This window comes from Oreochromis niloticus, linkage group LG7 (assembly GCF_001858045.2).
Source record: "Oreochromis niloticus isolate F11D_XX linkage group LG7, O_niloticus_UMD_NMBU, whole genome shotgun sequence".
NCBI lineage: Eukaryota > Metazoa > Chordata > Actinopteri > Cichliformes > Cichlidae > Oreochromis > Oreochromis niloticus.
This window is the reverse complement of record NC_031972.2, coordinates 15101654-15128401: the sequence shown is the minus strand read 5'-3', so window position 1 is coordinate 15128401 and position 26748 is coordinate 15101654. Positions and strand designations below refer to the sequence as shown.

The following is a 26748-nucleotide window of genomic DNA, read 5'->3' as shown; positions in this document are numbered from 1 at the left end:
TCACTTAGGCAGCGGTTGTCCACTGATCAAGGAACTGACCTCCCAGCCCATTGTTCCCTCAGTGGTGCTAGTTTCAGTCATCATGCAAATGTACTGTTTATAAGGTTGAAACCATGCTGATGCTTCAAGAACCCTTTCTCATCGCTTCATGGTATGGCTGATCAAGTTTATCTTTCTGTGGTCACTCCAGCCCTGCTCTTAAAGATTGGTACCAGTGCATTTTATCTCTACTCACTTGCCAAGACTGTTGGTTAAAAAGTCCACTGCCTTCTCTACTAGACATCAACATACCGCCGCAGCTATGTCATGTGGACCAACTGCCTTTCCAGTCCACATCCTCTTCATAGCCGCCCTGAGTTCCGCCTTACTAATCCTCTACACGCCCTTATTTATCTTTTCTTCTATCTGTCCTCAGCACTCTCATATTTTTCTTCATTCATCACCTCTTCTAAGTATTTCCATCTTTGCAACCTCTCTTTGAACTGCAAACTACTCAAAGTATATTTTAGTACATATGAAAATAACAAACGGAACCACCAGCCACTTATGTAACCTGTACCTTTATCGTAAAATAACAAAAAAAATGTATAACTCACCTGCTTTAAACCTTTAAACTTGCTTCTATAGCCAGCCTTAAATGGGAATAGTAGGAACTGCAGCCCTGGAAGTCACTGCTTACAGTAACCACTCTAGGTCTGTGGGGAATCTGTGGGAAAACCCACATATAAATTAGTTATTAAACATTTACAACTGCAGATAACAAAGCTGCTTTCTTATGAAATTGGCAAACGCACGACCGATTTATTAATGACCTCTTAACAGTAAGAATTTGACAAACTGCTGGCCGTGCATCCATTCAGCACAGCACACCACATAGTTAACAAGTCAACATGGTGTTGCTTTTGCAAGTAGTCCACTGGTGTTTCCAAACCCATACAAGTTAGAAAACTCAGACACATTATACATTCGCCTGATATATTTTTTTTATATGGTTTTCAAACACTGACACTGGCTGTATTTGTGCCAGTAGTCTGCTCAGTTCATCGGTCTGCCATTCACGAGGGTAGATTAAAGGAACAGGCTCAGCCCTGAGGCTACATATAACCTATGGAAAGATGACAGTGAGCAAAATGGCATGTAGTGACATTCACAGAATTTAACATTTACCACTAATAGCACATCATCTTCAATTTTTTAGATGCCTGGATCCTTGGCATGGTACGCACCACATTGTTTGGTGCATATTTATTGATAAAAATGAGAATTTTCATTTTAATATATTCTGAGATAAAAGTTTCTCATTAGTTGTGGGTGAAAAGAGGCTATTTATGTTGTTCTTTGTCTGATTTTAAATTTCCTGGAGGAGCACTGTACTGTATCTGCATTAACCTGCAATAAAATCCATTTGGACTCTCTGAATATGCATATGTTTCCCAGAACATGTCATAATGAAGTCATTTCTTTTGACCCTGTTATATGTACAGTATACTATCGCGGCACATTCTAATAAGGGGGAAGGAGTCGGGTGAATGCATTGTAGGTAGGAGGAATATATTAGTCACACGCAGTTCAGTAATAGGATGGGAGGGAGAACTCCAGATCTGCTTCCCAGAGCAGAAAGTCTGCTCTTAATTTAGAATAATGCATTCACATTAAAATTCTTTCTGTAAAGCTTTGCTTTAAGAAAATCTAAATGTTTTATTAATGTTGTATTAAATTATATCCTACCACAGTGGACCAAGATGGAACTTTCAGAAAGGCTGAGCTTTTATATTTCATAAATGTAGCACATAAAGTAACATGGATCCAGTTGTCAAATTCAACCCAATTTTTTGGGGCTTTTTACTTTTTACCGAGGAAGAGGAACTTTGCATGTATTTCCCAAAGCTAAATAAATCTGTGTTGGCAAAGATGAAAAAGAAACTTCCAGTTCTAGCAAATAAAAAACAGAAGTATGATAAATAGTGATGTGGGGGTGGAAAAAAACAAACCTTACATAGATTTGTGAAAAGAAAAATATATATTCAGTTCCAACTCCCTGCTCTTGAGCTGCAAATGACGCAAAGCTGGTTATACTTTCTCTTTATTCTTTCTTTAAAACTTTTACGTAAACTTTTATTTAACAGTTATCGGCGGGTCAACAATGTATGGTAGCTAACTGAAATGTATCAGCTTATTTCAACAAAATATCTTTACCTACAAACCTACCTTAGGCTTAAGCTTGACAAGAGGTCAGGCTGCTGGACTTTCAGTACAGTGGTATAAAGCCTGAAAGCATGAAGGATTCAAACAACATCTGTCTTACACTGAGTGAAATGAAATGTTAGTCAAACTGAAACAAGCAAATACAGTAAGGGAGCATCATCATCATCAACAATGACGAAAGAAAGGTCACACACACACACACACACATAGGAATTACAAGAAATACACACACATCCGCTGAGAAGCCCCTAGTGATACTGCACAGGATGTTTTGAGTGTGTTATGAGACAGAGTTGAGCACTTTGACAGTTTGGACAGAGGCTTTTCTGTAGTCTGGAGCCGCAGTCTTTTATTGATCTGTAGCATCCTTCAGAGGGCAAGTGAGTGAAAAGGCGGCGCCCAGGATAAGAAGAGTCCTTGATGATGTTCGGGGTCTGACATGAGCACCAGGGTTCTGTAGATCTCCTCAAGTGCAGTGTGAGTGAGTGTTGTTGGTTGTGCCGATTGGATGGTTTTCTTAAGAGCCTTTTTGTCAGCCTTATTGCAGTTGGAATGCCACACCAAAACTCCATAGCTGAGTGCACTTTACACTGAGCTACGGCAGAAGGACACCAGCAACTGTTTGGACAGTTTGGCTTTTGTAAACATCCTTAAGAAGTTGAGCCACCTCTGAGCCTTCTTCACCAGAGAGGCTGTATTTATATTCTATGTGACGTCCTGAAGGGATGTGTGTGTGCCAAAGAATTTAAAGTTGGACACTCTCTCCACAGTGTCTCCACCCATGTGTAATGTGACAAGTTTCTCCTTCTGTCTCCTTAAGCTCAGGATCAGCTTTTTTCTTTTAGAGGTACTGAGTGTCAGGTAATTGATGGAGCACCATACTGACAGTTCATTCCTGTAAGCAAACTCATCAGCATTGTGTATTAATCTCACCACATCAACACGGTCATCTATAAACTTGATGACCGTGTTAGTGATGTGGATTGGTGTGCAGTCATGCATATCGCGAAGGGGCTCTATTGGATTGAGATCTGGTGACTGTGGAGGTCATTTGAGTACACCAAACTCATTTTTTGTTCAAAAAAACCAATTTGAGATGATTTGAGTACCAACACCATTCCACCACCAGTAGCAGCCTGAACCATTGCTACATGGCATGATGGCTCTATGCTTTCATGTTATTTGTACCAAATTCTGAGCCTACTATCCAAATGTCACAGCAGAAATCAAGACTCATTAGACCAGGCAACATTTTTCCAGTTGTGTCAGAACTGTACCCCTGCTTTTCTGTCCTTAGTTGACAGGGTAGCCACCACTGTGGTCTTCTGCTCCTGTAGCCCATCTGCCTCAAGCTTCAATATGTTATGGATTCAGGGATGCTCTTCTGCATATCTTTGAAGTAACAAGTTGTTATTTGAGTTTCTGTTGACCTCAGCTTGCTGCAGTCTGGACATTTTTCATCAGACCTCTGACACCAACAAGGCATTTTTACCCAGAGAACCACCACTCACGGGATATTTTCCCTTTCTCTGATGATTTTCTGTAAACTCTACAGATGGTTGTGTGGGAAAATCCCAGGAGATAAGCAGTTTTTGAAATACTTAGACCCATCTGGCACCAACAAGCATGCTGCATTAAAAGTCACTTAAATGACCCATTCTGATTCTCAGTTTGTAATTTAGCAGGTCATCTTGGCCGTGCCTGCATGCCTGCACTGAGTTACTTTCATGTTTTGTGCTTATTAGATATTTGCATTAATGAGCAGTTGAACAGATGAACCTAACAAAGCCACCGTTGAGCATAGACATACATATATAAGCACATATGTCTCCTGTTATTAGACATTTGTAGGCGAATAGTCTAAACTATGTATGTTTGTGTTTTTTAAAGAACAATTAAATCAAATTTTTGGTCAGTTTTGACAGCCTTAATGCATAATGAGAGGTATGTTCGCAGGTGCAAATAAATCCCGCAGTGTTTCAAAAACGTGGTGCATTCCTTGAATTGTAGAGTCAGTGCACATCTGATGTCATCTAATGGTTACGCCTTTTTTAATCAAGTGAAAGCGAAAAGTCATTCATCCTACAAGCCGCCAAGGTTGTTAAGAATTTCTAATCCCACTTCATTTATTTATCGTGGAGACAGAGTTTGAACAACAGAACATTAACCGACCTGTCTCCATACAAACATCAGCTTAAGACAAAAGAACAAAGCTTTCTGCACTTGCGGCTCTTCTTTGTGCACTATACTAAGCTCCCCAAGCCTTAAGAATGAGCGTGTTGATTTCCTGCGTGCCCTCATGTAGACATGCTGGTATTATACCATTTAGACTGCAGTTTCACTAAAGATTGGATCTGTCACACACAGTCAAAGTGATGCAGTACATGTAAGCTGTGAACTGGCTTAGCGCTCTGCGTTGCAAGGTTACATAGAGGGGAGGGAAGAATAATGCCTCAGTGCCTGACTGAGTAAGCCCACACTAGCAGGTGATTGCTTTCTTCCTCTCCTCAGCACCTCCTCTTCTTCAACCTTTGCAACTCCCCTCTCCTCTCATGCTCCTCCCATTTCCCTGCCCCTGTGTACCTCATAAATCTTCATCTGCAGTACATGTGCTCCATGTAAGTCCAACACATCCACTTTCGCAGCAAGTGAGAGCAGGAATGAGAGAAAGTCAGAATGAGATTGGAGACACTTGACGAGGCAATAAAAGCAGCTCATTTCTTCTCCCGCACCTTTCTCCTGGCTCTGTTTGCTCGCTCGCTCCTCGCTCGCTCACTCCCCGAGCTGCTACACAGACTCCGTCATCAAAACACACACAGTGAGGCGTGCTGGCTCGCTCACTCTACAGCCACACAATCTGGATCAAGCATTGAAGATGCAGCAGCAGGGAAAGATGTCTTCTGATTCCCTGTCAGGTAAAAGCAAGAATAAGATCTGTGTTTCTCTGCCTTCCTTCCCATTTCTTGTCATCACCAGTCATCCTGTTTCCTCTCCTTACTTCAGTGTTAGAATTCTGGATTCTTTCTCCAGTTCTCTCCCTCTCTGTATCCATCTGTGCACTTTCTGTTTGTGTAATTCTTTGCCTCGTATGCATGTCCATGAGTGCAAGTGTTGTGTTAAAAGAGGTGATAACCATGATGATTGTAACTGTAAATTACATAGTGTGTGTGTATGTGTTGTATTTTTTTCCATATGGCAGTGCTGAAAGAGTACATTAAAGTGGAGTTGCTCGTGCTACTATGACTACCTCACTTCATAGCTGAGAAAGTGGATACGGACTAGAAAACATTGCATTCTTCTGACCTAGATATACTGACAAGGCTTGTGCTGCTTTTTCCTTCAACTTACAGTGTTTAATAGGTTGCGGCTGATTGCCAGAAAGTGTTGTTTGAGCTTGCTCCTATAGAGTGACAACATAATTTGCATGCAGGTCGTATGTGAATTTTAAACCATGAAAGATCAAAGCAAGTAGCTCGGGCTGAGTTAGAGCACATTTACATTTGCTGTGCTTGGTCTGTGGAGGTTGATAGCTGCCCTCGGTGATGAGGATGATCCTGCTGTGTATTGAGTTGGGAACTAGACTGTTCGCACTCATTGGTCGTTTGTTGTGTAATCCATTTGATTAGAGCCAGAGGGATAAATTCGTCCTCAGTGAAGCCTACTTTGATTTATTGTACAATGAAAGGTTTGATAATTCTGTTAATGTGTCGCGGGAATCTCAGCATCAACCTAATTAAGGCTACTTAGTGAGAACAAGAAGTTTGAAAAAAAAACTTGGCGAGGTGTAGAGAACAAATTGAAACTGTAAATGTAAAGAGGCCCAAGATTTTTAAAAAAACTGATGGATAAACCAAAAATGGACCAAAAACAAATATAATTTGGCACTGATTAAATTATGAAATGTAACAAGCTGATTTAGTTTGATTTGCATTCATATTTTTTAACAGTACTGAGTGTTGTTTTGCCTGTTTGTTTTTTGAGCTACATTAGCTCGGCACCTTACTCTAACAGTCTCATGAACCATTTCTGTCTTGAGCTTTTCTTGACCAACTAATAGGTACAAAGCTGAACCTACGACAGTCCCCTCATTTGCCTACTGAGGAAAATGAAGAAAAACTAAACCTTAGAAATTAGAAAACTGTCATAGAAACATCAGTCCATGTTACATTTTTATAAACGAATGCTCATTTATTTATTTTTTTGTAACACACTGATGACATTTAACTTTCTTTCTTTCTTAGTTGGCAGTTTTGATCCTCCATAGATGATGTCTTAAGTAGAATGTGAAGACTTCTTCATACACTGAAAATGATTATGTGCAAGTTAATAGAGGCCAACCAGGTTGTCACATGTTATTATCAGCTGATATTACCTACCTGCCAATATATTGATTTGGCATTTATAACAGCTGATTAATGACAATAAAAAAGCAAAGTAGAGCTGTGAGAAACACCCATATTCAATAATTATGAATATAAACGTTCCATAGTTTGAACACCACAAATACAACTTGCTGAGCAGTTGAGCAGAGTATAAACGAGTAAATATAGAATACACATAACAAATGAAAGGAAAATCTGTTTGTTTCCTTTTATTAGATATTTTTATTTATTTTTTTAATATCCACCAAAATATTGGAATATTGGCTTTTTGAATAACCAAATATTAGTATTGGTATTAAAAATCCCATATCAGCAAGCTGTGTAACATAGTTCCTGACTGACGTATTTATGTATATAACATCACCAAGTACATTAAAAACCCATTAATAAAATATTGATAAGTTGTCTCTAAGTGTTAAATAGAGAGGGTTTGGTTTCTCAGAACATTTCTTCCCTCATCTAATTTTGATGCCTCATCCCATCTACTTATGTTTAACTTGTTTGATCATAGCATTTGGTCTTTTATTTTGGTTAATGTGGGCAAGGGGGACTTTTATGTTTAAGAGTCTTCAACATAAAAGTCCCCCTTTGGCCACATTAACCAAAATTAAATTAAGAGGATGCCTGGCAACAAACAAACCAAGAAATCAGGAAGGGGGCAAATATTTTTTCAAAGCACTTTGAGTTACAGTTAAGTAGTGAATATCTTTATTGCACTCTTAAAACACTGAAAACAGTTGGCGTTTGTTTAAATGACTAACATTGCTGTATTGTGCATTATGGCAGTTGGAAGACAAAATAAAAGTGACTCCCACAGTGTTCTTCATTATTTACTGACACATTACTCCTGTTCTGACACGACACCTGTCACCCATCGCAAGTTTCATCCAGGCTCCAAGTGAAATCTCATCTCCTTTGCTGCTTTTCATCTGTGAGCAAGACAACAGCAGAAAACACAGCTGCACAGTGCCGAGATGATCGTGGCACAGATGTGTACTTCCCGTAGACGAAAGGCTGTTATTAGTAGAGCTATCCTTATATGAACAAGAAACGCAGAATCTACTCTGTGTGTTGTATTGGAACCTCAGCACTGACAATAATAGCTGGTCAGAAGGGTTACATAATCTGTGTGAGTGCAAGAGAGAAATGTGAAGGTTCACAGGAAGTTAAATGCAAGTGAGGAAAAAGGTAAACCATCAGCAAAACCGTTTATTTAATATAGAAATAAAGTAAAGAATCGTCCCTGTCAGCCTCTTTGCATTTCAGCTGCATGCCGCTGTGGTTTCCCTTTTTGACAGCAGTACTATTTTTTCTGATTGTCTTGGCACAGATTCTACAACAGTTTGAATGTGAAAAAAAACTCTTAATCAAAGAACCAAACTGTACTGAAAGGAGCTGGCAGCAAGCATTTCCCTGAAACAAACTCCATTTTCACGAAAGACTTTGACCATCTTTTATGTCACAGGAAATTAAAACAGTGTACTCAATAAAATCAGCAATAATAACGAAGCACATAAAGAACAATTCTCTCCTCTTCCCCTTGAAGAGGGAAAACATTTTCCCCTTGATTTAATATGTTTCGGACTCAAGTACATGTATTCTCAAACACAGCAGCAACAAACCAGAGAAACCATCAAATATGTAACATGGTTAAAAAAAAACAGGGTCCTCAAAGTACAAGCCAATAGCAGAGCATTTATTGTGACCAAGGACAGAGCGCACTATTTTACATTTTATTCATCAAAAGTTCATGTCATACAAAATGAGACCAAGGGTGAACGTCTCTTAATCCTCAGCCCTTTTGTTGTAACTATCAATGCAGACTAAAATTTTTCCTAAGAGCTAAAAAAATGCAACAGGCACTTCAAATACAGTGAAAATATTTCCAACATAAATCTCCACCGCCTGATACTACGCGTTCACTAATGTGTGAATGTGTCTCTCTGCGTGGACCGTATGCTGGCCGCCTAAATTTGCACGTAGTCATAAAACCCTTTTGTGGTAAAAAGATACCATGATTCTTAATCAGGATCAGGCTTCATAAAGGGTTAAACGGAGCTGTAATTTGTGCTTAGCTTTCCTCATGCATGCTAGGCCACAATTATCAAAGGAATGTCCATCAGCAAAAATTCCACAGAATGATATGTAGGGTTACAAAACTCGTGGAGCAAATTATTGATACAAATCGCCAACCTAGGCAAAAAGTTTCGCACCATTTCCTTTCAATTATATGGTAAACTCAGTCTGAAACATATGGTACTTTTTCTTCTTTTTGGTTTTTCGGATTTGAGGTGTAACATTTCAATCCAGTGGCAAATCATTTTCTGTTCTTAATTCAATGTCAGTGCAAACACACACGCCAGTTCTAAACAGCTGCTTGAGTTTTGAGGGGGGGGGGGGCGTTGTTATTTTCCACTGCTTGGAGCTGTGATGAGTTTGTGCATAAACAAGAGTTGCTGTGGCAAATAGAAGAAAAGCATGAATGAAGTGCAACACTGTCTTCCACAGAGAAGAAGCAGAAAAGCAAGTTTGAGGAAGCGCAGTCGGGAGAAGCAAAAGGAAAAGATGTCCTGTCCAACATAAGAACAGTACATATAAAGGAAAGCAAATGACCCTGAACGCAGCTTCTTTCTTTCCACTGAAACATCCCCACTCTCTAAATGGTCTTAGCTAGGCCTAGGCTGGTTATAAATGGCAACGCTACATGAACTGACCTTATGTTGGAGCCAAGCAAGTGCCAGCAATTACACCTGACTGCCTGAAGAGAGAGAAATCCAACCACCTGACACCTGACCAGGATTACGAAATGTAGTGAATTAATTTGGGACTTGGGGAATAACCAACAACTTCTCCAAGTTCAGAAAATAATAAAGTCAAGATATTTTGCGTTAGCCTTCTAGCTTTTGCGTCTGCAATGGCAGAGATCAAAGATTTAGGATTTAAAAGTTCATTGTAATCATTTCAGATACACTTCATTCACCTTTGGATCACATTTATTCTTTTATTTTCTTCATTGGCTTTAAGTAATTTGATTACACCACTTTCTATGTAATAGAAATATAGTTCCATACGTTAAATTTAATGCACTCTCAAATGGCAAATGAAATGTATTTGACTGGTTTATACCAAGGATATTAATCATTTGAATAAATAAGTGTTCCAATTTATATATTTCAGTTGAATTTTCTCATGTTTATGAGGGAAAATAATCTTTTTTCTGAGTGTACAGTATTGTGCTCAAATATCTCAAGGGCCAGAGGCCTGGTTTTCAAAGCGAACCAACCTTATTAATCTAAATATGAAAGCCATAGTCAAGTTGTAAGTTTTTCCAAATACAATCTCACTTTGATGTGGAAATATTGTTGTGTTTAACCAAAGTCTTCTTGAATATCCTTCTTGTCAAGTAAGTCCGGAAAGATAGTTTTGGACGTATTTGTGTCCAAGTCTGTGGTGAAGCAGAGCAAACACACTTCCAAGTTACATGATTGGCTTTCTTTGTCACCCCACTATTCCAAATAACACGTGCTGCTTGGCTCCAGCCTCGTCTCTCTTCCTTGAGCTGCCTTATTTCACAAAGTTTGCTTTTCTCATCTCATCCATTATTGTTCTTGACTGTCGTCTGCGCTGGCTTTATATAAGACGAAATCACAAGCCCAACAATAAAATTCAGTCTTTTCTGTACCTTTGGGCTTGCCTAATGTCTGTATGACAAGAAGGAAGGTCCTCATCTAAGTCACAGTCTGCAGATACTCACAGTAGCTCCACCTACTGTTCAAAGTTTACAAGAGACAGCAAATCAGAAGAAAGTTATCCACTTATAAGGATAGTGACTTTATTGTAATTAATTACTATAAGGTTGCTCTAAAACCTCCCTGAATGATCCATGACGCTACAGCGAGAGTGCTGACATTGACTAAAAAGACAGCAAAGCATATTTCTCCCATTTTGGCTTCTCTTCATTTTCTCCATATTTAATCCGGAATTGAATTTAAAATCTTTCTCCTCACATATAAGGTCTTGGATAAATAGAGCCCATTTTATCTTAAAGACTTCATAGTACCTGTATCACCCCAATAGAGGACTTCATTCTCAGCCTGCTGGCTTACTTGTGGCTCCTAGGATATTTAAAAGTAGAATGGGACACAGAACGTTAAGCTTTTAGGCTCCTTTTCTGTGGAAATAGCTCCCAGTTTGGATTCAGGACGCAGGTATCACCTGTAAATTTAAGATTAGACTTAAAACTTTCCTTTTTGATAAAGCGCATAGTTGATATGAACTCTTTCTTGGTTACCTTGCAATAGCCCTAGGCTTTCTTTTTCACTCACCTCTTTTTACTCTCTGTTTATAAAGCATGGTGCATCTAATCATTAGTTATTATTATCTTTGGTTCTCCCTAACCCTAGTATAAAATAAATGACGATTATTTTGAACTATTATTAAAAGAATAAAAATATGAAGCTGGACATGAGACTACATGTCTATTTTAAGCATGTTTTTAATGCTTAGCATTCCTTAGATAGAGTGTAAGCACACTATGGGGAATGATCTTGCAGCTTAGTTTCATGGACTTTTTTAAAAGGCCCTCCAGGATTCTGAATTACCTCCAACAGGTGTAGTTGCTCCACAACACTTTAAGTATTTGGGGGTCATTAGTGGAATAAAAGGGTCGACTTCAGGAAATAAGCATAAAGAGCTTCCTGTGCTTTTAGACAGCAGTAAAACAGCAGCAGCATTGCCATCATTAATTCAGATGCTCAGATGAAGACTGAGCATCCTGTCCATTTATCCCTAGTCTAAAACAGGTCAGTTAAGAGGTTCAGTGTCCAGAAATATAGATACATAATATTTCCTTTTTGACTGAGGGCAGACAAATGATGCTTAAACAGTAGCTACCGAGGGAGTACAAAGTCTGGATCTGTGCAAAAAAACATCCTCCATTAAAGTCAAGTGTAGCACTGCCTACACAACTCCTACTCACCAGCCAAGAGAGATGGCTCAAAATCTACTCTATTGTTTTTTGTTTTTTTGTTTTTTTGGAGAGGGGGGGGGCATTCAAGTATGATCTATAATTGGTTTATAGGCTTTTTTTTGTTTGTTTATTTCTTCTTTGTCATCACATACAAGCTCACAGGGACACGATGTTACTTGTGCACACACAGTTTTTTTTTCCACATATAGTTTTCACAGTCCAGTTGTTCCTCAGAGAACAAGAGAACGGTTGACAAGTTGGGCCACATTGGTTTTTTTAAACATTGTCTCAATAAAAGCCAGCTAACTAAATGGGGAAAAAATGGCAAAAATGACTGCTCGTTTTTCCCAAGGAGCAGTGAAAGAAAGTGTGAGTGTACTAACAGGCCAGTCATCCTGAATTGAAACAGATGTGCCAGGAGACACAGCAGGAGGTACCAGCTCACCTTCCTCCTTCCAATAAACAAACAACCATCCAAACCATCAGCAATCACAACTTTCAGATCTTTTCTGCTCTCCATGCACCTAAATCAGATCATAGAGAAAAGGTCCACAGTTTTATCCGTCTCTTGATAAGAGACTGATTACCAGTGGTTACATACTTTAAATCTATTTAGAAAACATATGCTCAACCACCTCACTTAAGTGCCATGTGCTCCAAAATATGAATATACTTGTCTCTATTTATCATTTGTTTTTCAATTTTTTCTTCATTTAACCTCTTAAAGTCTAAGACAAACTTATCTATTTCACACAACACAGGCATACAAAGTATGAAGACCAATAAAAGCACCTTGCTGTAAGAAAATGAGCAACTGCAAGACCAGAGGGGTTTCTTTGAACCAAATTTAAAATAACCAGACTTTCTTTGTGTTAGCTAGCTCAACAAAACCTAAAACACCAGCCAGAGACAATGGCTAGTACAATGGCATTAACTAACACTGGTTGCGGCAGATGGCCACCCCTCCTTGAGCCTGGTTCTGCTGAAGGTTTCTTCCTGTTAAAAGACAGTTTTTCCATCCCACTGTAACCAGAGTGCTCGCTCAAAGGGGTTTATGTGATTGTTGGGGTTTTCTCTGTTTTCTCTGTATTATTGTAGTGTGCAGGTAAACACAGACGACACGAGAGCTCTCGATTAACACTCCTCGTTTATTACTCATCACCACAGAACTGAACACTTTTCCCTCCAAAACATAACAACAACACTTCCTGAGAACCGGGTGTGAGTGGAGCCCTCCAGTGGTCCACCACACATGCCCCCCCCGAACACCCAGTAGGGTCATCCCCTAGTCCAGAACCCTTGCTTTAATCAAACGTCCAGAACGGCTGAACCGGGGAGGTGGAGAGCTGGCTGAGGGGAAACGAGCCTGAGGACCAGGCTGGCATGGGCGGCCAGGAGAAGCTGAAGATAGCTCGGGCCCTGCCAGGTGGGGGGTGCTCCCAGAGGAAGAAGCAGGGTTGTCCAGTCCAGTGGAAGGCGGGCGGCCACGGCGGGGGCCTGAGCCGGCACCAACTGATCATCCTGCAGCACATGTGCCGGTTTAAGTCTGTCAATAGAAACAGTCTCCTGACGACCCCCAAAGTCCAAAAGGAAATGCTTCCGGCCCGGTTGAATAACCCTAAAGGGGCCGTCATACAGTGGACGCAGCGGAGGCCTATGAGTGTCATGCCTGACGAAAACAAACTGCGAAGAGTCCAACGACCTCGGAACAAAGGTGTCGGGCAGACAATGGTGCACTGGGCCAGGAAGAGAAAACGAGTCTCTCGGGGGACGGAGAGACAGCACAGAGGGAGCGAAGCACGGGGGTGGGCTCTCGGGCAAGAATTCCCCGGGGACCCGGAGGGGCTGACCGAGGACAAGTTCAGCCGGGGAAACCCCGAGGTCTTCTTTAACCGCGCAGCGCAACCCCAGTAAAACCCATGGAAGGCGGTCAACCCAGTTGCCATCTGTGAGAGAAGCACGGACCTTAAGCGACCGGTGGAAACGCTCGCACATCCCGTTGGCCTGCGGGTGGTACGCAGTGGTTCGGTGGACCTTGACGCCCAGGCCGTCAGGCATGGCAGACCAAAGCTCGGAAATGAACTGGGGGCCCCTGTCTGAGGTGATGTCGGCGGGGGGACCGAAACGCGAAACCCACGTTGACAAAAATGCCCTGGCCACTGCTGCTGCTGTAGTGGACGCCAGAGGCACTGCCTCAGGCCAACGGGTTGTGCGGTCCACCACAGTCAAAAGGTGCATGAAACCTTGTGACTGCGGCAGGGGACCAACCAGATCCACATGTACATGATCAAAATGCCTCCCTGGAACGCGGAAGGATTCGAGGGGCGCCTATGTGTGCCTATGGATCTTAGCGCGTTGGCATGGGATGCACGCTGCTGCCCAGTCTTTCACCGATTTACGAAGGCCCAGCCAAACGAACCTAGAGCTGACCAGCTTGACCGAGGCCCGGACGCCCGGATGAGAGAGGGCGTGTACGGAGTCGAAAACGCGACGACGCCATGAAAGTGGAACTACAGGGCGTGGTCGGCCGGTGGAAACGTCACAAAGCAGGCTAGGCCCGCCGTTCCACACGGGTCTGTCCTCCAGTACAAGGCCCGTTTGCTCAGACCGAAGGGCAAGGACGTCCAGGTCCGCCCGCTGGTCAGCGGCCATAGCATCAAAGTCTATGCCAACATAAACGGGAGAAACCAGCGCGCGGGATAGACAGTCAGCCACGCAGTTGGACTTACCAGCCACGTGCTGAATGTCAGTTGTGAACTCGGAAATGGCTGCCAGCTGGCGCTGCTGGCGCCCGCTCCACGGGTCAGAGACCTTGGACATCACGAATGTCAAGGGTTTATGATCGACGTACGCGGTGAAACTCCGACCCTCGAGAAAAAAACGAAAATTTGCCGCCAGCGAAGGAGTGGACACGTCGGGGCAGGTCAGCGGGGAAGTAGAAGGCGCCGCCGGCGAGGCTGGAACTAGGTCGTGATCGTGGAAAGCGCAGGTAGCCAAGAGAATACGATCCGCGTCCTCAGCCAGGGAGCGATAATCCTTCGTGCCCAGAAGCGGAGAATTGGCGAGGCCGGCTCTCACGGCCGCCGGCAGCTGTCGGAGGAAGATGTGGGCGAACAGGAATCCCCCGTCGTCCGGACCGAGAAAGGACAGCATGCGCTCCATCAGTTCGAGAGCCGTACTGCCACCCAGGCCTGAGAGGGAGAGGAGCTTCTCGGCTCGCTCTGCGTCGGAGAGGGCATAGCGCCGAAGAAGCAGCTCCTTAAGGGCGGCGTACTTCCCTCGGGCGGGTGGGTCCCGGAGGAGAGTCAACGCACAACGGGTGGCTAGCGGGTCGAGAGAGGCCACCACCTGGTGATATTTTGTGTCGTCAGCCGAGATGCCACGAAGGGCGAACTGAGCCTCCACGTGCACGAACCACGACGGGGGATCGTGAAGCCACAAGTCCGGCAGCTCGAGCGGCACAGCAAACGCAGCTGCAGCCGGAGGCAGAGGGCTGGCGGCTGCTGAGGCATCCAGAGCGGAGTCGGTGCCACCATCGGACTGCAGCATGTTCGAGTCAGGGGTCACCAATGTGGAGGTAAACACAGACGACACGAGAGCTCTCGATTAACACTCCTCGTTTATTACTCATCACCACAGAACTGAACACTTTTCCCTCCAAAACATAACAACAACACTTCCTGAGAACTGGGTGTGAGTGGAGCCCTCCAGTGGTCCACCACAGTAGTGTCTTTACCTTACAATACACAGCACCTTGAGGAAACTGTTGCTGTGATTTTGTGCTATATAAATCATATTGAATTGACTGAATTAAATTGAACAAAGCTTTCTGTGTGCTTACAGAGAAGGAGGCTTGCAACACCTCCCTTCTGCACAAAATGGACTGATCCAGTGCCACCTGGAGGAGAATTGGAGAGCTGAGATGTTAAAATATATTACAGCAAAAACAGCTACAAAGTTCAACCACGGAATATTGTTATTCTGGTAAATTCACGAGTTAATGTCATTACTTTGAAGCACATAATTATGCAATCATAATAATGTCACGGTTGCACACCAGAGCTCTAAAACATTCAATTGTACCAGTGAAAAGCATGACACTCAAGAAGAGCATTTAGTTCTGATGTTAGCCCATAATGAAGTTTTTTTTTTTTAACAAATCAAGGTTAAATTAATTAATAAATACAAATATCTCTTAATATTAATCCATCTTCTCTTTGTTTTTGAAATTCCGAAAGTATTAAAAAAAAATACAGACCTCCAGACTTCCATTACTTTTTTAACTGCACCAACTCTTTCATTGACATTCATGCTTCAAAGACACTGTCATGGAAAGGTTTTTGTGTGATTGTGATGCTTTATCTTTCAAACCGAAGCTTCAGGTTATGTGTAGACAACAAGTTACCATGCTACCAACTAGCCAGGTTAAAAAAGAGCAACCCTTCTTCTACACTCCTATATGAAGATTTGTGATGAAGAGTTTGAATCTAAAAAGCATCTAGAAGCAACAGTGCTGGCTGCTATATTGTTTTGTGCACTCACCAGCCATGTTGTGACACCTCTTCAACTGCTCTTTACCACGGTTTACAGGGGGAAAAAGAGAAAATATCTAACTAGCGGCAGTTCTCCAGGTTAAAATATCTTTCTGATGCTAGAGGTCAAAGCAAAATGGCCAGACTGCTTCAGGGTGATAGGAAGGCAACAGTAACTGTGTTGCCACTGCTGTTCGCTATGAATAACTGAAGCTACAACTCACCAATGTCTGCTGTGACATTTGAATGCCTTGTATTAGTGGTTCAAGCTGGTTAAGGTGGTGCAATGGTGTGAGGGAGACTTCTTGGCACACTTAACTGCCCTCAGTACCAACTGAGCATTGTTTAAACATCACAGCTTACATAACTATTGTTGCTGACGATGTCCATTTTTTAAAATGATCATACTGTACCAATTTTCTGATGGCTGCTTTCAGTAACTAGGGTTGTATCTGTCTGTTTTTGCCAAGCGTGGTGACCGTTCTTCAAAGAAGCTTGAACGCTGTCACACGTAGAAGATTTGTGATTGTTTTGTCACTTGTCAGAACTGTACATTACATTTTAACTGATGCCCCATAGTCACAAAATTGCTCAAGCCTAATGTATACCATGTGGAAAAAAAGATCTGCACATACTTCACTTCTTTTCGTGAGCTTTGCACCAACACCATGTGGTTTACACAGCAATTCTAGCCTCATGCCAGTAGTAGCTTCATATTGCTTAAGTGCCTTTAGTGTGGCTTCATCTTTGAGTCTGTTGACAGCAAAAATGAGGAGTTGTCAAGAGTATCGTGACACAGCTACAAATGTTGCCTGTAGAATTCTCCAAGCCATGTGGGAATAAGACTAAAAAGTTATTTATTTGTGTGCTTTCATCATGTCTGTCACTTCTTTTTAAGTTGTGATTGGTGGCGGTGCACAGCTTTAAGTCACAGGCAGGCCCGTGACATTTATATGCTTGCATGGCATTTCTGAAAAGCTCTGAGAGGAGGTTCAATCACCGTCTCTGCATGTGGCCTTAACTTGTGGCCTTTGCTATGTAGCTTTGTATGAGCAGAAAAGAAGATGAAGCTTTCGATCACAAGTGGAGCCAATCCAGCAGCTCTAAATCTCTCTTACTGCTGCATTAGGGCAAAGGTACTTGTGTAGCCAGCAGCATGTAGACAGGCAGGATTTATTGCTTACTACTCAAAAGGATGCATCTCTTTTTAAGTGCTTCTTCAGTGGTTTATGATGAATGCGTATTACCTTGTAATATCCCATTCCCAAGTCAGTTTCCATCTTTGAAACTTTAAACATTATGCCAGCTTTGTGTGTAGTGGGATATGCAGAATCTGTTATATAAATCAAGGCTGCACTCCCAGTTTTTGGTATCTGAAACTATACCACATTCCAATTAATCAGGACATGCAAAAGCAAGGTCCTGAAACAGATGCACCTGAATGCAACACAGCCGAACTAACAAAGGAAAAAAAATAAAGGAACACTGTTTCATCAGGGTATAGCATCAAGTCTTTAAAGTTCTGGGATATTGATCTGGTCAGTTAAATAGCAGAGGGGGTTATTAATCAGTTTCAGCTGCTTTGGTGTTAATGGAACTAACAAAAGATTCAGTAGAGGGGCAACAATGAGACAACCCCTAGAGACCACTGACTTTTTTCCCTGCTAAGTTTGGAACATTAATGTGTGCCATTACCAGAATGTTTGCTGTGTGTCCTAGCACAGTCTCAAAAGTAGGAGGAGGAAGAAATTCCAGGAGAGGCAGATACTCTAGGAGAGCAGGACACGGCTGTAGAAAGTCCTTAACCGATCAGCAAGACCGATATCTGATTGGAGGAACTAAGGCTACGTTCACACTGCAGGTCTTAATGCTCAATTCCGATTTTTTGATCAAATCTGATTTTTTTTGTCTGGTTGTTCACAGTACAAATAAAATGTGACAGCAAACGTGCTCTAGTGTGAACAGTTCAGGGCTCTCAAAGCGGCCCGCATGCGCAAAAGAAGACGTCACACGCAACGCGCTCTGTTTACGGGAGTAAAAATGGCCGCTACACAGCTAGTAGGTGTTGTTGCAGCAGTCTATCAATTTCTGCACAGTCGTAACCGACAGAATTTTGACAAATTAATTAAAGAGAGAAGGACACTGAGAAAAAAGAGAGCCCGTGCTTTCTCGTTTGTCTTCTCTGGCGCTGATAATTGGTGTCTGTCTTGTGTCAGTGACGTAAAAGATGGATTTAATGCAACATGACGATTCAAACAGCAGTCGCGTTCTAAAACGTCAGACATGTATCGGATTCAGTACCACATACAAAAGTGACCTGGGTCGGATTTGAAAATATCGGATTTGTGCTCTTCAAGCTGTCATACCATGATCGGATATGGGTCGCATAGGGTCAAAAAAGTCGGATTTGATGCGCTTTCGCCTGCAGTGTGAACCTCCAGCAGGAAACGTGTGAATATCTCTGACCAAACAATCAGAAACAGACTTCATGGAGGTGGCCCGAGGCCCTGGCATCCACTGGTGCCACTCCTCAGAACTGTAAATTCTGATTGGTATTTGTCATTGAATGCCAGAATTGGCAGGCTCCACCACTGGCACCCTTTGCTCTTCACAGGTTCCCCCTGAGCACATGTGACAGATGTTTCTGCAGAAGCCATGGAGAGCACTATGCTGCCTGTGACATCATTCAGCATGACCAGTTGGTGGTGAGCTTGATAGTCTAGGGAAGCATATCCATGGAGTCACGCACAGACCTCTACAACATGGGCAACGGCGCCCTGACTGCCATTACGGATTAGGAGGAAGTCCTAAAAACATTTTGAGCAGTCTACAGACACGATCATATAAAGAAGATATGTGGGTCTTGATACACTATAGCAACGCTGTGAAACATAAACAAATGAAGCAAGCTAAAAGTTGGGTCTTATTTATACGTCTGGAACTGGATATTTTCCAAACCTTGTAAGACTCTTGTAAGAGTTTTATTTGGATGAGCTGGCAGGTTAAAAATCCATAACATGTAGGAGTTGTAGGTGCAGTGACTCGCATGGCAATTCAATAGTAACCTCAAACAAAACGGAGAACATCCACAAAAAAGGAAGTTAAATTTAAGACCTCGCTGTAAAGTTTCGTCAGATTAGGTTCCAGCCAGAGTTGGCATGACATTTCCACCACTCAGCCTAAACACCTGTTGTTGCTTCCAATCTCTCAGTTTCGGCCATCACTCACTACACTGTTCACAGAAGAACATTTTAAACTGAAATTATTGATTTAAAACCATTTTATATTTTTTCTGCCAATACACCATGGTGGAAGGCCTCTGTAGCAACGAGTAGTTTTTATCGGATTGCTAAGCGCCGCTATTGATGCAGGGGTAATAAATGCTAATCTTGTGCCATTATTGATCTACTCAGTCAGCCAGTAATATGTAAAATACATGAGGGAGCAACACAGCATGGCCATAAATATATGCAAATCCAATGTGGCCAAGCATGTGTCATCTGGGTTAGATTTAAGCATATATCTGCTATCCGACTGGAGCACTCCTTATCTTTCACACCCAGAGTGAAACACACTCATCTGTGACACTGCACTTTCATGAACATACAAATATCAATGCACACAAGCCCAATGAATATGTGACCTACTGTCTCTCGATGCTCCTGTTCATTTGAAAAACATGCTTTATTACATAACTGTGGCACAATGGAAGGTAACACTTCACAAAGAACCAGTGTGGATGTGCCACTTCTTATTCAGAAAAGCACTTTGTGGCTTCAGGACGGACACAGCACAAGGGGAACCAATGCTGTGTGTGTAATCAAGTGACTTATTTAGACCTAATGGTTCACTATAATGTCGTAGGTGTTTTATATTGATGGAAATGTTATGTAAATGATGTGAGGTGCAAAGTGTAAATAACATAAAATGGATGGTTAAATTTTTATATCTATCATCTCAAAAAAAGTAAAACAGCGAGAAAAGATTGTTTATCTTTAATAATTTAATTAAGAAACATAAAGTTCACATAATCTGGATTCACTGCATGTAAAGTGAAACATTTCAAACTTGTATGTTTTATTTTCAATTGTTATGATGTATAGCTGATGAGACTATGAAATCAAGTATCACAAGTTATTAATAGTCCTAACAATCAATTAAAACACTAATACAATACAGAAATGTCCAACTTTTGAAACATATGTTCATTTACACATTCTGTACTTGTTGTTAGGTCATTTAATATAAATTGAAGTGATTGGATCGTGTCACTGCTGAGGTGATATTAAAGCCCAGGTTGCTTTGATAGTGGCCTCCAGCTTGTCTGTTTTTTGGGTCAGGTGTTTCCCATTTTCCTCCTGACAATATCTCACTGTTTCTCATTGGGGTTCCAGTCAGGTGAGTTGGCTGGCCTGTCAAGCAGGGTAACAGAATGATCTGTAAATCATTTGGCAAAGCTTTTGGCACTGTGGGTAGGTGCTAAGTCCTGTTGAAAAAGGAAGTCAGCATCTCCATAAAACTTGTGAGCAAATGGAAGCATGAAGTGCTCTGAAAACTCCTGTGTTGACATCACATTTGATATAACACAGTGGACCAGCCACCAACAACATGCAGCATGTCAGACTGCAGAAATTTATGCTGAACTCGAGACACCTTGAATTAGATCCCTCTACATTCATCCTACACACTCTAGTTCCTTGATTTCCAACTGAAATGTGTCTGTAGAAATCTGTAAAAGACTGCCTACAAGTGCTGACAGGGTGAGGAAATAGTCTTCCTGTGGTGCTGTAGGACGCCCACTTCAAGGCCTGTCTCTGACTTGGCCTTCAATTTGGAGATGGTACTAGGTCTCTGGTCATAATAATGCTGGAACACCAGCTTGAAGTTGCCCTGTGGCACAGGATCTAGTCTCCTGCATTTGTTTTTCCTTCTCTGGTGAGATATCGTTTTCGTGTTGGGTGGCTGTTGTTTCTTTGAGTGCTGCTTGACTAAAACTCCATATGTAGATCCATATATTCTCCACTACCCAGATTTTTTACCAGGAGATAGCAGTACTCACTCTTCTAACTTTGTCTATTATTACATAGTGTACACAAAGTTATTTATGCATGCAAATGATCAAATTCTATAGTATGTTATTTATACTCAAAAACTTGCTAACTTTCCCTGGGGTGTGCCATAAGATTTTTCTTTTTTCTGATACTGGTAAAGTTTGATAAGTATGTGGTTACTGGTTAATTGTCAGCAAGTAATGTATTGGTTGCTGATACTTAGACTTTGCTAGTTTTCTTTTACATGTAACAGTGTATGTGTATTGGGAGCTTGTACTCTAACTTGTGGTTAATATGGTTTTTGAAGAAAAAAAAAACAAGTATCTGCTTTCCCACAAAAGAGATAAGATCATTCTGCCAGGTTGTATCTGTGTTTTGCATTGTCACAGTTCCTTCAGTCTCTTCATGTATTCCCAGAATGATTCAGTGATGTTGTTATCAGTGTTTTGTGTGAACCATACCATCTGTTACAGGGATGCTTGTGCTTATTAGTGTGGGATTGTTATCATGCAGCAGAATGATTTTTTGAATAAATTGGATTCCTTCCTGGTTGTGTTGTGATGGGTAACAATCTAAAGTAATCATTCTCAGAACCAAACCACGTCTCCAACTCCTTTTGGAGAAATACGGTTCCAAATCTGCCAGGAAGTGCTTCACTGTTGCCTGCAGACACTCATTCTTGTGGCATTCACCAGGTGTTTTCGACAAACAAATTGTTTTCTTTCAGAGCTGCAACTGTGTTGAATTCAATTTCATTAAAGTAACACTGAGAAAGGATGATCACACTGAGGGTCACACTGGGGGTTAATTTGATAGAAAAAGTAAAATGTTCTCAGTTATGTTATTGCATGTTGCGGATAATCTTCTCATATACAGTTTGGTTCACATGGCCCTCAACAAGTCACCAAAAATAAACAAGTTGCTGTAGCACATGTGAAAGCCAGCTCCCAAAAACCTGATATCTCAGATTCAGGTAGGTAGTGTGAGGCATTGAGTAACCAGTACCATGCAGTAGTGCTGTCCCATACTGCACATTTTTGATTAGATCCAATACCAAGCACATACAGGGCCTGTATCGCTAGTACTTTTAACCTATAAAGTCAGCTTATGTAGTGGAGAGCGGTGTGTCATGATTTACACATTTATCAGCTTTTCATGTATCTTGAAACTGGGCTTTTTGAACCAATGTAATGTAAATGTGCCTGTCTCTAAAGCACTTTGACTCAACTTCTGTTGTTTAAAGGTACTAGCGACTATAAAAATAGATGCTACAGTCAACACAAAAAGGTCCTATCCTGCTTGTATTACTCTGATACAAATACCAGCATTGGTCTCGATGTTATGGATCATTTGGATCAATCCACCCACCTCTACCATGCAGCCTGGCCCTCTCTAGAACCTGGCTGGACATAAAAACCCACAAACACCGAATCTGCATTTCCCCGTCTCTGAACGGCCTGCCAGACTCATCTTTTTCCTCTACTATAATGAAACTTGTCATTACAGCTCCATCACTTTGAGGTTTGGCACAGAGACAACTTTTGGCCTCTTTTTAGTTGAGCAGCTCACATAAAGCCTCCGCACGCCGCACAAGGCTCCATATCTCTGCTGGTGTTAGGATTCAAAATGACAACACAAAGAATTTGAGATCATCTTGTGGAAAATGGATTCACGGGTTTCACTTTACACTCAGGAAAAAGAGGGAAAAAAGTCCCGGCTTGCTTTTTTATCTTAAAATCGTCTGTTTTCCTGTATTGTGTCGGTCTGTGTTAACGAGCTGGTACTTCTGAGGTGCGGCCATCTGTTCAGTTTGTGACTGAGCTACTTTCGGCTGCTGCCTTTTTCCAAAAGGGATCACCACAGCAGTTACAGCCACATGTTTGAGTTGGCAGATTTTAACACCAGATGCCCTTCCTGAAACAACCCCAAAGGAATTTGTGCGCCCTTCTGGGACTGAACCGGGGAGCGTTGAATTTAATAGGTGAGTGGTTAAAGTTCTACACTATGGAGCCACTGAAGTTTAGTATATGATTAAAATGTACAAAAGGACAGTTTTGGCCCAGTTTTGGCTTTGACACATGTTAGATTCACACTCACTGGACCAGAGCTTATGCTGCCATTTTTCTTGAGTAACCTGACTCATTTTCACATTTGGGGGAATGCCTTGCCAGTCTACTGAAAAGACAATTTATCTGGTTCGTATTGTATGGTTCTTATATTATTATGTCCTCATGCAGTGGACATCTTCTGGCTATAGTGTTTTTTGTGTTTGTGTATCATTTATTTTAATTTGGGCTGTGTTTTGTGTTTCCGAAGCATGAATTTTTAAAAATACTACCCAGTTGGTGTTTCCTATCCACAGACACCACTGTCTCTTGTCCCACTGTTGGACAGATTTTGACTTTCACTGTTACGAACTGCTGCTGGTGACAGAAGCCTTTTTCTGCAAGTGAGAGGGTCACTCTAACCCCAGCAGGTGAAGAACAGGTTCATGAGTTCCCTGAGGCCCCAGAATAGAGCAAGGACTCTACGGTCGCCGGCTGCACTTCAGGAAGGAAAGGAGTCAGCCTGTTGGATGGCAGACACACTGAAGAGACGGTTAATTACTGTTCTTTTATTTTTTACAAAATATATATTGAGTGTGGGTGCACCTCGTTTTGCACTTGTGCTTATGTACTACAGTATACTCCTCTGAGGAAAATGCAGTATGTGCATGTCAGCTGAGGCTTTTACCTGAGGAAGCAGTGCTGTATTGACTGACAGCAGAATATGTACCCGTCATAAGCCTGGAAAAAATCAGGCGGGCCATAAAAAAAAATTAAATCTATATTTATATCAGTGAGTTGGCCTTGGATCTGTCTGTATACACAAAGTCAGTAGGTTGTCTTGAAGATCTTTTTTAGAAATGTGGTGCACTTTTATAGCTTTGAAAAGGATGTGTGGGCCTTTTATTTCTGTCCTTATTTTCTGTTGGGTTACATACTGAAAAGCAGTGTTTAGGAGATTTAAACTGTTAGTCTTAAACACTTGGAGCACTTCCGCTTCACACGAGCTCTGCCTTACCCTCATTGCTCAGTTGAAGGAAATGAAGGTAGACAGACTTAGCAATGTCCTATCACTCAGAAGACTTCCTTCACTTTGATCGTCTCTCCCTTTCTATCTGTTTCTGTATCATAACGCTAAAGCTTATGCAGCTGATTTCAAATTGCATAATTTAATCAGCAGGGGGATTAGAAACCTGTCTCTTAAGAAGCTCTGGCTAATGGAAAACTATCTTTGACCTCGCCTGTCCACTTCGTGACTGTAAGCTGATCACACAGTTGCCATATGCTGAAAGTGTATCTCTGTGTATGTTTGCGCATTAATTTGTTTGTGCACTCGGGACTTACTCTCTAATTGCATACTTATGAGGCTATCTGGGATATGAGAGACACAACCATAAACCAGTAGGCAGTGTACACAAGCTCTAATTACACAATATTGCAACTGAGATTATTAAAAAATGAAATGCTAAAAACTTGTCAGTGCATCGCAGTGCATTGAATATTCTCGTAACTCAGCATGACTGTAGAGTATTTGACAGCACTCTCTCAGTTTTACATTTCAAAGAGCAACAATGATAACCTCCAGTTTCAAGGATGCTACCTGCAAGCATAAACATTTTTTGTGTAAAAGAAACAAGACAGAGCTCTGTCTTTTTCTTTTAAGTAAACTAAGACTTAGATGTCTTTGTAATTACTTTTTAAATCAATTTTGCCTGTATAGATACTGCATGTTATATAGTTAGGTCCATAAGTATTTGTATGACTTTATTATTGCCTCTGTACACCACCACAGTGAATTTTGAATTAAAGGTGCAGGCAGGCCACCAAAACATGAAGGCGGAGGAGAAGATAACTTGAATTTGACTGCCGTTGAGGGATATTTTAATTCGTTTCTGCCGACATTTCTATAATTTATATGAATCATGATACCTACGTTGTATCTTCAGAAATGGGGTCCCCTTCACCAAAGAAGCAAAAACAAGATGAAAAGAGACAAGCCACCGGCATCTTAATAAAATCCTCTTCATCTCAAGCCTCATCTCCTGAACTGAAATCAGGGCTCTAACGCACAAAAACATGCATACATGTTTATTTATTCCTTATTGTTAGAACGACTTATTGTCAGTACTAGACATGTGACGCTTCTGTCTCGCGATTATTCACTAAGCATCAGAGATCAACAAAGTTACGTCCACTTCCAGGACAGTTTCACAGCAAAAAGCAACTAACAGAGGCTAACAACAGCTAACAGAGGCTAGCAACAGCAAAAACAGCAGTTTTACTGTCAGAAAGGTTCAGCATATAGTCAACAGCTCACAATTGAGCTGTTTTTTCTAGAGAAAACAAACTAAAACTAACGAAAATATATCAGTACTACTGCCACCACTGTAGCTAGGATTATGCACTTTTATTAGGAAGGGTAAGAAGACCTTCAAGGGGTTTAATACAAATATTGCATTCACTGTTTGGGAATTAGAGACATTTTTATACATAGTTCCCCAAGCAGTTTTACAGCCTCATGAGGAGATTAAGCAGAGAAAACAAGGTTCAAAGATCTGTTGATGTGAGTAAACTAGGCTTTCATTCGGCTGAAAGGTGGCAAATAAACCTGAGACATAGCAAAAGCATCAGATGTGGCTAAATCAACAAAGTAGTACGTTCGTAAAAAGAAAGGAATACACTGGCAAGACAACTACATGATCAAGATTCTTTTCTTGGTCAAGAAAAACCCGTCTAACTAACGTGAGAGGAGATCGGTGTGTTCATGAATGAAAATGCAGAGGGTTTACAACTAGGTGCAAACCACTGGTTACACTCAAGAACAGGAAGGCCAGATTAGGCTTTGCTTGGAAACAACCAAAAGAGCCTGTCCAGGTCTGGAAAAAAAAACAAACTGTTGTACAAATGATTTTAAGATTATTCAAGATTAATACAAACCATTCAAGATTAAGTGACACCAGAATGATGGGAAGAGAAAAGTGTTGCGAACTAAAAGAGCATTAAACATGAAGAAGGGAATGTTTTGTTATGGACATGTATGGCTGCCAGTGGAACTGGGTCACCAGTGTTTATTGATGACTTGACTGCTGCTAGAAGAAGCAGGATGAATTCTAAAATGTACAGAGCTACACTCTCTGCTGAGATTCAACCAAATACCGTGAAACTGATTGAAAGGTGCTTCACAGTGCAAACGGATAATGACCCAGAGCATACTGCAAAACAAACACTAGAGAGATTGTTTTGCAGAGTTTCTCCAGCCAAATAAATGGGATATTCTTCAATGGCCATGCAAGACACCTCAACTCAGCTCAATAGATTATACTTTTCAGTTACTGCACTGAAAAAAGGGATTGGCCATCTCTTGGATTTATGTAAGCATCTTGCGTGTATTTAACACAATTGCCTCATGCTTTAAAGTTAAGTGTAACTATAGTGTAGAAACTACATGATATGCAGAGAGGGTATATTAAATTGTTCATATCATGTTCGAGTGAAGTAAGTCAATAATATAGCAATGTTAAATCTCGCGACAACGCACAGGATTTCAGTCTCGCGCGCTTTGGA

General features: G+C 41.4%; 1 protein-coding gene across 3 annotated transcripts in view; it reads left to right on the top strand.

Annotated features, from left to right (window-relative positions):
• The first annotated feature begins 4870 nt into the window (after positions 1–4870).
• The window catches only part of dab2ipb (DAB2 interacting protein b), a 180314-nt gene continuing 158436 nt past the window's right edge, over positions 4871–26748 (top strand). For 2 of the 3 annotated variants that reach the window (XM_025908514.1, XM_025908513.1), the window contains exon 1: positions 4872–5120. In XM_025908514.1, the coding sequence (XP_025764299.1) occupies positions 5081–5120 (40 nt within the window). In that variant the 5' untranslated portion in view covers positions 4872–5080. Of the gene's footprint in view, positions 5121–26748 lie in introns of all 3 variants that reach the window. The other variant, XM_025908515.1, reaches the window with a different exon arrangement.